Source organism: Mustela putorius, unplaced genomic scaffold (assembly GCF_011764305.1).
Source record: "Mustela putorius furo isolate JIRA1106 unplaced genomic scaffold, ASM1176430v1.1 tig00537335_pilon_pilon_pilon, whole genome shotgun sequence".
NCBI lineage: Eukaryota > Metazoa > Chordata > Mammalia > Carnivora > Mustelidae > Mustela > Mustela putorius.
In genome coordinates this window covers 3415540-3428858 of record NW_025422457.1, presented here as the reverse complement: position 1 = coordinate 3428858, position 13319 = coordinate 3415540, and the positions used below count along the sequence as shown (strand labels likewise).

Here is a 13319-nt window from a genome sequence, read left to right as displayed (position 1 = left end):
TGTCTTGCTCTCTCTCATAGCCAAGATCTTGGGGAAGGTGGGAGAAAGTCTAAGCCGGATCTGCTGTGTCCGCCCACCAGTGGAGCGCTTCACCTTTGTGGGTAAGGAAGCAACGACCTTCTTTGCCGGTCCCGTCTCTTCCTTGTCCCCTCCCTTCATTCCTTCCGCAAACACCTCCCAGCACCTGCTGTGGGATGACAGTTGAAAGAGCAAGGTGGAGAGAAAACAAAGTAAACAGGAAAGTCCCCAGGCTTGCAGGGCAAGAGTCCCGAGGGTGTGACCCACCTAGCCTGCAGCTGCCTAGACCTTAGACCGCAGTATTGCTGTGCTGATTCCCCACCCCCACCCCTCCCACCCCGCCCCCACACACAGAATGAGGTCACATGCCTAAGAGTTTTCAGGGGCCCAGAATCCTTCCTCAGGTCCTCCCAGCTCTGGCAGTGTATGCACCCCTCCGATAGGCTACCAACACCCATGCTCCTTCCTTAATTCCCTGTTTCTGGCTGTTCCCTCGAGGACTCTATGGATGAGAATGTCCGAGTCGCTGCCTCCCAGTTCAAATCTGCAGAACTGCTGAAGGTCTAGACCTCATTCCTTTGATGCTTTGGGGCTGACTTCTGCCACTTCTGAGATTTCCAGTTTTCCAAAAGGAACTAAGAGGGGTAGCAGAGGAGGAAAGGAGACAGGGGACCAAGGTGGCAGGTCTGTGGTTTTGTGCACACCGTGAACCCCCGTGTCGGCACTGCTGAGGAGCACTCGAGAGCACGGTCCCAGCCTCTGTCTCTCTCGTCCTTCACGGGCTCTTGCTGTATCTGCCATCTCAATGCGCTCAGCTATGCTAGTTCTCTGAACCAGGCAGCCCCCTGGGGCTGCCTCCTGGTGATGCTGAGAGCCGTTTCTCTGTGTTTAGAGGACGTTGCTTTTGTGGACTACCTCCCACAAATACAGACAGAAACAGAAGGTGCTTAGCAGGAGCGTGTGTGTGTGTGTGTGTTCATGTATGTTCATCATCGGCTTCCCAGCGAAGCCGTGCGATTCTTTAAAGGCCCAGAAATGTGAATTCCCACCGTGCAGCACGAGGGGCTACGTCCTTTGCACTGTAGGCCGGATTTCTCTCCATCACTACTCAGATGCCCTCTGTGCAGGGAGGCAATGACCCCCCCCATCCCGTGCGTTCCCACCCCCCTGCTCACACACTCCTGAGGAGGCCCCTGGCCGACAGTGTGCACAGGTGGCAGTCAGTCCGTCCCCTCACGCTTCTCCGTTCCCTCTCTCCTCCCTAGATGAGAATGCCAATCTGGGCACGGTGATGCGGTACGAAGAGATCGGTAAGTGGCCGGAAAAGCGGGGACACGCGGGGGCAGAGTTGGGCGGGGGGAGAGGCTTGGAGACCCTGTGTTGTGCTCGCAACAGTGCTGGCTCCCAGAACACCGGCTCCAGACTAGAGCAGATTCTCCGATATCTCCACCAGGCCAGTTCCTGGGAGGTAGGACTGGCCGGCTTGGCAGTGATCCCGTTAGAGCCTCGTCTTTCTCATCCCAGACACGTGGAAGTTAAGCTTCTGCCGCAGCCCAAGACCTTTCTTTGGCCCAAGACACTGTGTGAGGCCGAGAAGCTTCCCCGTCTTCCTTATCTTCTTCCTTACTTCTGGGCTGGAGGGCAAGGAGGAGAGGAAGCCGAAAGCCACCTCCACAACCTCCCGCAGCCGGCAGCCGTGGGGTGGGCGGAGGCTAAGGCATCCCGGGACTGTGGGAGGAGGTGGACGGACCGTGGCTCCACCCACCAGTCGTGGGATGGGAAGGAGCTGACCCACCTGTGGAAATGAGCTCAGTCCTGTGGAACCCTGGGGAGCAAACCAGAAAACTGAGGTTCCAGGGTGGGTGAGAGACGGGAGTGTATGAAGCTGAGGAAGGGACAGATGGCTCAGAGTGGACCTGGAGTTGGCGCGGTACCAGGTGACAAGGAGGGTCAGTGACAACTGGCATGCTTGGAACGCTAGTGTGGGGGGCAGCCTGGTGTCCGGTGGACCCGCCCAGTCTGCCATCCCAGCTGCGAAGGTGCCATCCCCAGGGCTGGGGGTGGGTGCTGTGGTCCTGGAGCATAGGACGATGCCGGGAGCCCCAGGGCCTCTGCCAGGAGGCCCGGCACATGTGACATCGATTCAAGGAGCCTCCCTGGGTCTCGGCTTCTGATCTGAGGAGCAGTGGTGTACCCGAGTTGACTCCTACTGGTTTGTCAGAACCCTGTCTAAGATTTTCAGGAAGTAAGCAAACTGGTTGTCAAATGTAGCCAATACTAAAAATTAAGTCATTTTAAACAACAATTAAATTCACTGTATTAACGACAAAGATCCTGAGTACTCAAAACTCGCTTCTGAGTTACTTTCCTGTATTTTTTTTTAAACTTTTTTTTTTAAAGATTTTATTTATTTATTTGACAGAGAGAAATCACAAGTAGTCGGAGAGGCAGGCAGAGAGAGAGAGAGGAGGAAGCAGGGTCCCCGCTGAGCAGAGAGCCCGATGCGGGACTCGATCCCAGGACCCTGAGATCATGACCTGAGCCGAAGGCAGCGGCTTACCCCACTGAGCCACCCAGGCGCCCCACTTTCCTGTATTTTAATGTCCTTTATTTCCCCACCCTTCACCGTCTGGAAGCCACAGAAAGCAGCAGCGTGGCTTCCTGGTTGCTCCCCCAAAACAGGGCAGAAGTATTTGGGTCCAGGTTCCCCAATTCCCAAGCACCCCAAGGGGGAGGAGAAGCAAGCCTTGAACTCCCACTTCCAGCAATTCTGCACCTGGCCAGGAATTGCATTTGCAACTGTATTCAACGAGTGTTTCTCTCGTTCCTTGTTCCCGAAAGCATTCACCGTGGCAAGCTCGTTTACCTTCCTGGCTCACTGGGCCAGTGCGGGAGGCCGTACCTGCGGGAGCGCCCCGCCCACAGGGAGGCCGAGCTAATGAGTGTTTGCACAATTTGCAGCAAGTTCCTTATCTCACTAGCCTGACCCCATCTTACTCTTCTTTCCAAGAAAGGGAAGCTGGGCGGCCACAGCTGTCAGGATCCATTCCGGGCCTGGTGTGGTCCTGGTGGTGTGGCCTCAGAGGGCAGTGGGAACTGGAAATGGCCCCGGGGGTCCTGGACTTCACAGAGCCTGGCTTCCTGGGAGGGGTGTGGGGCGGGACAGTGTGGATTCTACCTCCTGGCCCTGGATCCTCGGAAGAGGGTGAACCCGGGTGGGAGGTGGAGCGCAGAGGAGGTGAAAGGAAGCTGCCTTGCTTCCCGACTGTGTGCTAGGGGCCCTCTGGCTCATTAGTCCCCTTTTTGAAATCCCCTTGCACCTTGCAAGAAGGAAAACGCCTTGTTCTAGCTCAGCTAGCGCCTATGGCTCCATTTCCATGTTCTTAAACCAAGCCACTCTTGGGGGCTGCCAGCGAGCAAAGGCTCTGGGAGCTGGAAATGCTTGCCTTAGTCTCCGGCAACAAACCAGGAGAGATCGCTGCTGCCCTCCAGCGGCCATGCATGGGATCCCAGGCTCTGCCGGGGCCTCTGGGCTGTGACAAATGCCTCAGTTCTGGTCCTGTAAGAAAAGGCGGACACCCCACTTTTTAACTTTCTGTGCTTTGGCTTAAAAAAAAAAAAAACCACTGTATTCAAGGGAGTTCCTTACTCAAGAATAGAAAAGAGTTATTTTCATGGCTATCGAGCAGGCTTTCTCAACTGTGGGCTATTGACATTTGGAAATAAACAATTCTGTGTCTTGGAGGCTGCCACATGTCTCCTAGGACGTTCCCCAGCATTTTTGTCCTCCGAGCACAGATGCCAGGAGCACATGCCCTCCCCCTGGTCTTAGCACCCAGAGATGTCTCCAGGCACTGTCTAATTCAGGGTCTGCCGACACAGAGAAATCCAAGGGCCAGCACAGCCTCTGGACAGTGGCACCTGACCGAAATTTTAGGCAATCTGAGTTACAGTACAGAGTTACAGGCAATCTCTTTCCACAGAACGAGGACACTTGGAGCCCTGGGTGGTTCCAAGTGGGAGGTGGGGAGCCGTAGAATCCCAGGAGGGAGCCCAGTGTGGCTCCTCTCAGCCATAGGGAGACTGGTTTCTCCCCACAGATGCGGAGTTGGGACAGAAGTCCCATGGCATAACTTGAAAGGAGGGAGACACCACTTCCCCCAGGGCCCCCCAGACTGCAAACAGAAAGGCCATGATGGCCCCAGCAGAACCATCCCAGATGGCCTAGAAGGCTCTTAGACCACTCTCCTGCATGGCCTCTGCGGGCAACTTGTCTGTTGTTCACGTACTCGGTACGTCCCGAGCACCTACTGTGTGCAGGTCATTCTGCCAGGCCAGGGGCTAGAAGGTTAAATTAAGGTCCCTGCCCCTGAGCAGATGTTTGGGCTACAGAATGGCATGGGGGCGGCAGGGGGGAGGGGGGGGAGAAGCTGCAGGAATATTTAGGAGCAAAGGACCCAGGGCTCCACGGGGCTCCCTGAGGACGGGCTACGGGTGGGACAGATACTGACACTGTCGTCAGCCCAGTGGCCTGCCTTTTCTGAACCATCTGAAGAGTTCCACAGCAGGGACAAGGTCACCGTCTGAATCCTGGTCAGGTTCCCCAAGTGAACTGTGGCGTCTCAGGTAGGCCGACCTAACGGCCGCATTTCAGCCTCGGTGCAGGGTGGCAGTGGTCTCTGGAAGTGGTCTCAGGGCAGGGCCATCCCTCCCATTTTGGAAAAGATGCCCACAGCCACAGCCTCTCGCTGGAGGGCCCAGGATGCCTGGGAACCAGACGTTCCACACCTGGCAGGTGTCCCTCCCCGTGTGGTTTGGAGAATCCCAGGATCCCCCCCCCCCACCCCCGCCACTGCTCCGGTTTAGTAAGTCAGTCAGTCCTTTTTGAAGGGGCTTCTCTGGGGTGATGCAGAGTGGGCATGGGGAAGGAAGGAAAACAAAGGACAAGCAGGACATGCACCTGGGAGGGGGGGCGGGGGGGCTCAACTCCGCTTCTCAGGCTCCTTGCTGAGGACAGTGGCCTGGTAAAGAAAGGACATCCAGTGAACTCAGTGACTGCATGGAGACACTGTGTCCCCCCAGACCCTTCATCATGTCCGCATTTGTGATAAAGGACAAAGTGTGGATAATGCACGGCAACAGAGGAGCCGAGCTCTGTTAGCACCTGACCTTGATATGGAGCAGGAGAGAGAGCCCCACAGACCTTAGACAAGCCACATGGCTGGCTCCATCTCTCTCGGGATGAGCAGCCCTCCCGGCTTAGCAGGGAATGACCTCTGTCCCAGGAAACCCTCAGTACCAGGCAAACCAAGACCCGCCCAGCCCTGCATGAGAAACTCCTCCCACAGGGGCATAAGAGTGGTCTGTAGATGACCCAGCCAGGCAAAGTTGTCTACACTGCACACACCACGGTGCAGGGGAGCCTGGTGGAGCTGGGTGCTGGAGGCCCAGGAATGAGAGGCTTCTGTATTTATCAGGGGCGAGGCTGAGAGTTGAATGTTTTCCAGGCCTCCACTCACCCCTGTGCCAACTCTGTCCCCCTCCCCAGAGCTGCGGATCTTGCTGCTGTGTGGCAGTGACCTGCTGGAATCCTTCTGCATCCCCGGGCTCTGGAACGAGGCGGATGTGAGTAACAAGGCTCCTACAGCACTGCACACAGGTGCCTGGGAAAGATGGGGAGGGGGCACCTGGGTTCGGCCTCTGCTCTCCCCTCCCCCCACAACCTCCCCTCCCCAACCCAAGGGCCCATCTCCTATGAGCTCCCACCGATCCCAAGCTTTGGCTCTGACTGCAGTTTTATACTCAGTTCCCCCTTGGGTTTGCTCCTGGAAAGCCCCTGGGGAAGAAAGCAATCTGAGTCAGAGGATACCTTCTCCGAGTAGTACCTGGAATGATTGTGTGTGGCGGAGGCAGAGACAGTGGGTAGGGGAGGGATTAAGAAAAAACCCAGCGGCCTTTTGAGATTGTGGTTTGTTTTCCTTTGATTCCTTTTGAAGAGGTAGTAAGTACCACCCTAGAATTCCCTCAACGAGAACAAAGGGTCAGTAGGGGAGGCACTTGCGGCAGAAGGTCGGTACGATCCGTCCAGCAATTGACTGGGGTAGAAACAGGAAGTTAGACTTACACCACTTAGAAGCTCCGTGGACATCTTTTATTGCCAGATCTGCTGGTGATGGTCTTAAACCCGCTCATTCACAGGTTCCTCACCCTTGGTCTGTAAGTTCATTCTTGCTCTTTCATTAATTTAGTCATTGCACTCATTCATTCCAGCCTGCGCCATTGCTAGTTCCCAATTCCATAGCCCCCCACTTTTAAAAAAGATTTTTATTTATTTGAGCAAAAGAGTGAGCAAGAGAGAGGCAGAGAAAGAAGCAGACCCCCTGCTGAGCTGAGCGGGGGGGGGCGGGGGGGGACCGGATGTGGGGCTCTGTCTCAGGCCCTGGGATCATGACACGCGCCAAAGGCAGTCGCTTAACCAACTGAGCCACCCAGGCCCCCCACCCACCGCCCCAGTTCCACAGTCCTATGCAAGTTGGGTTCTCAAGAAAGTATTCCAAACCTAGTACTTTTTTTTAAATTAACTTGCTGTGAGACCCCAAACAAATCACTCAATGGTCTGGGCCTCAGTTTATTTCCAGTTTATTGAGATATAATTGATATGTAACACGGTATTCGTTTAAGGTGTACATTGCAATAATTTGAGATCTGTATATATTGCAAAATATTATCACAAGTTTAGTTAACATCCCATAGTACAACTTGGTTGTGCTTTAAAAAATCTATAGTATGTTATCTATCACATTCTGACATTTACAAAAATAGGCAATACAGTCCCCCAAGTGTCAGGCAGCAGGACATGTACATAGGAAATTTTTTCAGGTACATGTATGTACGTTTCTGGAGAGAGAGAGAGAGAACCTTCAGGATCAGATTCCAGATTCCAGCTCTATTCGAACACAGCTCATGACAAAAACTATTTTGAGCCTCAGTTTATCCCATCTCTAAAATGGGTGTAATAATAGTGCCTACCTCATAGGATGTGGGGGGAAATTAAATGAGATGGTGTATATGAAGTGCCCAGCCTAGTACCCGACACACAGTTATATACAACAAACGTTCATAAGCGAATTTACCTAAACAGACTCACAGACATACACAGAGATATTCTAGGTGAAGGTGAGTGCTCACACGCTGTGGGAGGACCAGGAGGGGAGGGAGAGTTCCCCAGAGGTGAATTATACTGTGTAGGCCTTTGACCTCTACCCCTGGACCTTGTCTTGCAGGTGACATTCTAAAGCTCCTTTCAGTTCTGGATGAATTGGCTTAATTAACCTTTACTTTCCTCTCTCCTTCACACAGTGCTGTGAATGTAAACAGTAAGACGGCCAAAGTTGTGTTCCAGATCTCGGCAGAGCTCTTTCAAGAATCTAGGCAAATCGGGGATGGGGGCCGCTGGGGGCGGGGAGGGGACACATCCCACTCACAGGCCCAGACAGTCCAGGAAGGATGAAGTCAGCCCCTGGGGCGGCAGCCTGGAGGGCCACTCACAGGAGCAGGGAATCCCTAGGGCCCCCTCTTGGGGGCCCACCCAGGCTCTCTGGAGCCTGAAACTTAGAGCATTTGGGGCCCTGGAAGCACGGCCAGTCCCTCTCTGTTCCTCCCGGTTAGATTGCCGACCTCAGGTCCTCCGACTTCTTGCCAAAATGGCCGCTCTTGCTGTTGTCAGATCTGACCTTTGAAGACCAAGAAGAGGAGCCCCAGGTCTCTCCTCTTCCTGTTGGGCTCTGGTGTTGAAACAACAGCACAGGTTAAGACAAAAAATTAGAGCAACCAATAGCTGTTGATTTACTGGGACTGACAGTGAAGGGAGAGCAAGACCTCATGAGTGCTCCCCCTTGGTTGGTTACTCTGAAGACCCAGAGCGCCCCGCCTGGCTCCTCAGGGAGCACGCCAAGGGGGTCGGACTCTCCTGTCGGGGGTAAGAATTCCAGTTCCCAGCACAGGCAGCAGGGGTTTGGGTAGAGCAGAGGCTCAAAGCTCACTCCAAAAGGCTCTCCGAAGTGTAGGTAGGGCTCTGCTGCCCCATCCCCACTCAGTCAGTTGCTCTGGCCCCTGATTTAACCCACAGCCAATCTGTGGGTCCTTAGAATCATGGCCCCTGAGGTGGGGGGGGGAATCAAGGATCTCTTTCCTTACATAACGAGTGTGAATCTCAACCCACAGAAGAGGTGTGCTAGAAATATCACCTTCGATTTATTTAAATCAAATTAAAATTCAAGTCCAAATCTATTCCACAGGGCTGACGGGAAGTGAGTCTCAATTATCGTATTACCGACTAGCAGAACCTGGAAGGCTTCTGTGGGCCCTGAACGTGAACATCAGTTCACTGGGGTCCCCACGGACGCCGTCTCTGTCTGGACATTCATGGTCACTTGGAGGTGGTGGGGTGTTGCTGGGCCCCTGGCCAAGTCTGGAAGCCCAGCGCTGGGCCCCACCCACCCATGATCACCAGGACTCGTCTTCTTCTGAGGTTTTCACCCCTAGGGTGCTGCTGGGGTGGAAGGAGAGGCGTGGTTTTCACCGATCTCTAGCTTCCTCCTAGTGTGGAAGTTGTGTGTGTGTGGAGGGGGGATAAGGTGGGGGGAGGGAGGCAGAGAACATGGAACCTCTTCTTTCTTTTCCAAAGGTGTCTTTCCTATTTTCTCTCATCGTAAACATCTAGTGAAATCTCTTCAGTGAGTTTAAAGCCACTGACTGCATCATTTTCTGCCCTGAAAATTAGAGAGCAGGGTCTGGTGAAGGGTCCGGTTCTCTGCTAGAAATAGGTTTGGGCTGAGCAGAGGGGGATGTAGCGAGCGCACGACTAGTTAGTGACTCGGCAGATGATTTCACCGTGCTTGTTGAGGGATGGGTGGATCTCGGGGTCTGGAAAAGGAAGGTTGGACTTTAAAGACTAGGTACAGGGTGAGTCCTGCTTATCCTACCAGAAAATTCTACCATCTGGAGTTTGCCTGGCAAGGTTCCATTTTAGGGTTTTCAGTTCCTGACCACGAGATTACCAGGGGTGAGGTATATGAGACCTATTTCTATCCCAGATTTCTTCATTACCTGATGGCCCATGGGATAATTGCTGGCCACAGTCCTCTGTTTAGTGACCATGAGCCCAAACCCCCGCATCTGCCTGCAACTGGGGACAGGAGGTAGGGAGAAGAGCAAAGTTCCTTGGGAAGGCCACATGCCCTGGACCCACACCCCAGCCTCCCATGTTCTTCAGAATCCGGAGGATTCTGACGGAAGGAGAAAAGCCGCACTAGTTCAGACAGGTATGGAGAGAAACAAGAGTCTCTCCACCCTTTTGTAGACAAAGCTCAAAGTGGGCGGGGAAGCAGCTGAGTTGGTCTGTCCCCCAGCGGGCTTTCTCCACCGGGTCACAAATTCCCCAGAGTCCATCTAGGTCTTGCAGTCGGGACTCCTGAATCAGTGCTCTCCATCCGGAAGTCTCACACCACAGCCAAAGGAACAACCCCACCTCCTAACTCATCCCTTGGGCATTTCCTATTAGGCACAAAGATCCATTAGCCCACGATGAATTCTGACCTCCTCTGACCAATGACACACCCTTCCCCTTACATTCCAGGGGGAGAAAATTCCATACATATTCATCAAGATTCTCTCCAGGGGATACAAAAGAGCTGCTTGTGTGGCCAAGCAGTTGGTTTTTTCATTCTTGATTCCTGAGAGCAGTCAAGACCCAGGCTCCTGGGCTAGCTTTGGAGATCAGCAACTGGGGTTGGGGGCGAGGGGCCAGCCCTTACCATCTCTGGGTTTTTATTAGAGTTCGTCTCCCCTAGGGGACCTGATCTTTGCTGTGCGGCATCCTGGCGCCGGCACCGAAGCACGTATCCAAGCGTGGAGCAGGCTCTGTGGGAAGTCAAGGCCAGAAGAGAAAGGGTCGGCCATGGACACACATTGCTGAAGCCGGAAGCTGTTACACTCACTCCCCTCCCACAGATAAAATCAGTGGTCTAGGGCTATTACGCTGTCAGCTAGCTTTATCCATCATATTATAATGGAAGGCAGTCTTGCAAATTAATTCTGATTCCAGCATTCTTTCCTTCAGTCAATCTTTCAGCTAATACTTTCTGAGTTTTTGAGCCCAGGATGAATATAAGCACGTTGTTTGTCCTTAAGGCACTTGCAATCTAAAAATATCTTTTTTTTATATTAGTTTTTTATAGTGCATAAAATAAAATTGCGGAAGGTTTAGAAGAGTTCCCAAAACTAATAAGCGCTCAAAAATGTTGCCTTTATTCATCTATTGGTTTTAAAATAATCGTTGAATACCTACCAAGTGCCAGACATTGTTCTAGGGCTGATTGAGCAGGGAGAACAAAATAGACAAAGCTTCCCACTGTGTGCACTTTGCTTTCTAGTGGAGGAGAGAGATAGTAAAGACTTGGATGTTGTTCGTGGATTAGCTCAGTGAACCCCTAGCACACTCCTGGGAAAGTGGAGGTGGCACCAGTCTTCAGATCTCATCCATAAAAGACAGAAGAATGAGAAATTTATATATTTCATAGCAGGTTGCAAGAGGGGAGCTCTTGAGCTGGGCTTTGAGTAATGGGCAGGGTTGGGGTAAGTGGATGGAAAGATGGGCTTTTTGGTTCCAGAAAAGACTTTGAAAGATGGAATAGTGGGAGTAAGAGGTTCTGCGGAGATGGTTCTGGCTGGTGGAAATAGATAGTTTATCTTGGTCTTTATTTGAGAACCTTTTGACTTTTCAGCAAACAGGCAAAGTCATCCAGTTTAATGATTAAATGTATTAGCTGCTTTCAAATGGTTTTTGCATTTCAAATGAGCAAGGGGCAATAATTAACCCAAAGGAATGAAAATCTAAAGGCAGAACTGGAGGCACCAGAGATGGGTGGGTAAGGAAATTGTGTTTTCTTTTTCTTTCTTTTTGTACTTCTTGAAACCCAGCATTCCACAAGCTGGCTCTAATTGGCTGTACCCTACATCTTTCCTGCCAACCAGCCATGGGCTAACTGCTTCCTACATCTACCAGCTATGGGAAAACCACCAAAGAAAATAAACAAAGGAAGAGCCTGGGGCACTAGCCACTCCAGAAGAAATCCCAGGGCTCCAGGGCTCATAGAGCAAAGACAAACATTTGGTCTTTCAGGCTCAGATGGTTTTTATCAGACAGTCCAGCCCCAGCCCGGAAGCCCAGTGGACACTTCCACCCCAGGGGATTAGGCCCCCATACTGATAAAACCAATGTCGAATTTACAGGCTCTAGGGAAGGAGGCTTAGCTCCTATCATGGAAGATTCTGGTTCTCGTGTGAAAGATACTGTTGGTTTGGTTTTCAAGCTTTTGTCTGAGTCTGGAATCTCTTGCCTTCTCACACCCCCCCAAACTGGAAATGGGAATGGGGGTAATTTCCTCTGGGACACCCCTTTGAAGGATCATTTATTTGCAATTACAAGAGCCATTCTAGAAATGCCTTCCCGCTTTCTCAATGCTGCTCTTGCCTTGCTTTCCCTCCAGAGAGGGACAGAGGCCAGAACAAGGGTGGGGGATTTTTTGCTGAAATGGGTGGGGCATATTTCAGAAGCCCCTAACCCACTGTGTGGCTCCGGCTGGACACCTTTCCTCGCTCGTTTTGCAACCCAGCTGGACATAGACAAAATTATATCCTCCAGGGGGCGATGTGGAGTAATGAACAGAGGAAGCCCACGATAAACCTGGAGAAAAAAGAAAATACTTTCAAACCAAAAAAGTTTCAAGTCACTAAAATGTGAATCTGAAGAAACAGATCTCAAAGGGGTTTGATATGGCAGAAAGAGCCTTTGAAGCAGACCAGAGTGGGTTCAAATCACTAACTAGCTAGTCTGTCTCACTGAGTCTTGATGTCCCCATCTGTGAAGGGAGGAGTGAGGCCCATTATCTCAGAAGACCACTGTCCTAAGGGTTAAGTGTAATAATCAGGAAAGCTCCCAGTATTGTGCTTGGCACATAACAGATGGCTTAATACCTGTTTGTTTCCCTCCTTACTGATAGTCCCTTGTCCATTCCCGAACATCCTCAACTAGAGAAGAGAGCATGGTCCGGGGGACATGGTCAGGATCCTGAATCCTGATTTCAGAATGATCTTACAGAAGATCTCACCACTTAGGCTCACCTGGGTAAATCAGTGTATATTGGATCCGGCTGTCAATGGAAGTCAGACCTTCTGTTTAAAACACTCTGATGACTTCCGTTCGCAACTGGAATGAACCCCATCTTCGAGCTGGTCCTTGTCTATTTTTCCTCCTTCTCTGTGCTTCAGTCCTACCTATTTTGTTCTGTTCTGTTCTGTTTTTTAATAGTTTTTCCTACCTCAGGGCCTTCGTACTAGCTCTGCCCTAACTAGGAGTGCTCTTACCCCAGATATCCCTGTGTCTGGCCCCTTCTTGTCATTTTGGTTTCAACTTGAAGGTCATTGTGTTTTATATTCAATATTGTACTTAATTCCAGCACAGCATTCTTTTTTTCCTTTTAAGATTTTATTTATTTATTCAACAGACAGAGAGCACAAGTAGGCAGAGAGGCAGGCAGAGAGAGGAAGGGAAGCAGGCTCCCTGCCAAGGAGAGAGCCCGATGTGGGGCTCGATTCCTGGGATCATGACCTGAGCTGAAGGCAGAGGCTTTAACCCACTGAGCCAGCCAGATGCCCCCCGCATGCATTCTTATTTACACTTTGGTTTATGGTCTCTCCCTCCTGGCAGGTAAGCGCTACGAGTATACTAGGTTTGCCCGTCTTATCTGGCAGCACCAGGACAGTGCCCCATTTGCCATACACACGACATGAGAGTTTGTGGGATGAAAGAGTATCTCCTCCTTGGTTGGAGGAGCTTAGCCCATCAGAGAGTTTAAGTACACCATGAAATGTGGCCCAGACTTTCACCAGTTACTTGTAAGGGATTAGCCACGACAAGGTATCAGCTACTTAATAGTAACCTGCCCTTCTCCTTCACAGCAGCAGACACACTTGAAGTAATTAATCATTTGTTTAATGCCTCCTCCTGGGTAGTGATTGATCCAAGACAGGAAGCGCTTCTGTCTTGCTCAACCCTCTGTCCCTGGTGCCCAGGAAAGTACCTGGCTAAGAGCACAGGGCATCCCCAGCCCAGAGCATCCCGCAATTCCCACAGTGCAGTTCTTGAAATTCAGCCTCCTGGAAAGATGGTGGTAACTTCCCGTTCCTTCCCGATCTGCCGCTTGGGTCCTCATCAGTGTTCTCTCGTTCTCAAGGCCAAG

At 51.8% G+C, this 13319-nt stretch overlaps 1 protein-coding gene across 4 annotated transcripts in view; it reads left to right on the top strand.

Annotated features, from left to right (window-relative positions):
- Positions 1 to 13319, top strand: part of NMNAT2 (nicotinamide nucleotide adenylyltransferase 2) — a 188694-nt gene that overhangs the window by 166390 nt on the left and 8985 nt on the right. For all 4 annotated transcript variants that reach the window (XM_045074296.1, XM_013064214.2, XM_004767924.3 and 1 more), the window contains 3 exons: positions 21 to 101; positions 1284 to 1328; positions 5567 to 5643. In XM_045074296.1, the coding sequence (XP_044930231.1) occupies positions 21 to 101; positions 1284 to 1328; positions 5567 to 5643 (203 nt within the window). The remainder of the gene's footprint in view (positions 1 to 20; positions 102 to 1283; positions 1329 to 5566; positions 5644 to 13319) is intronic.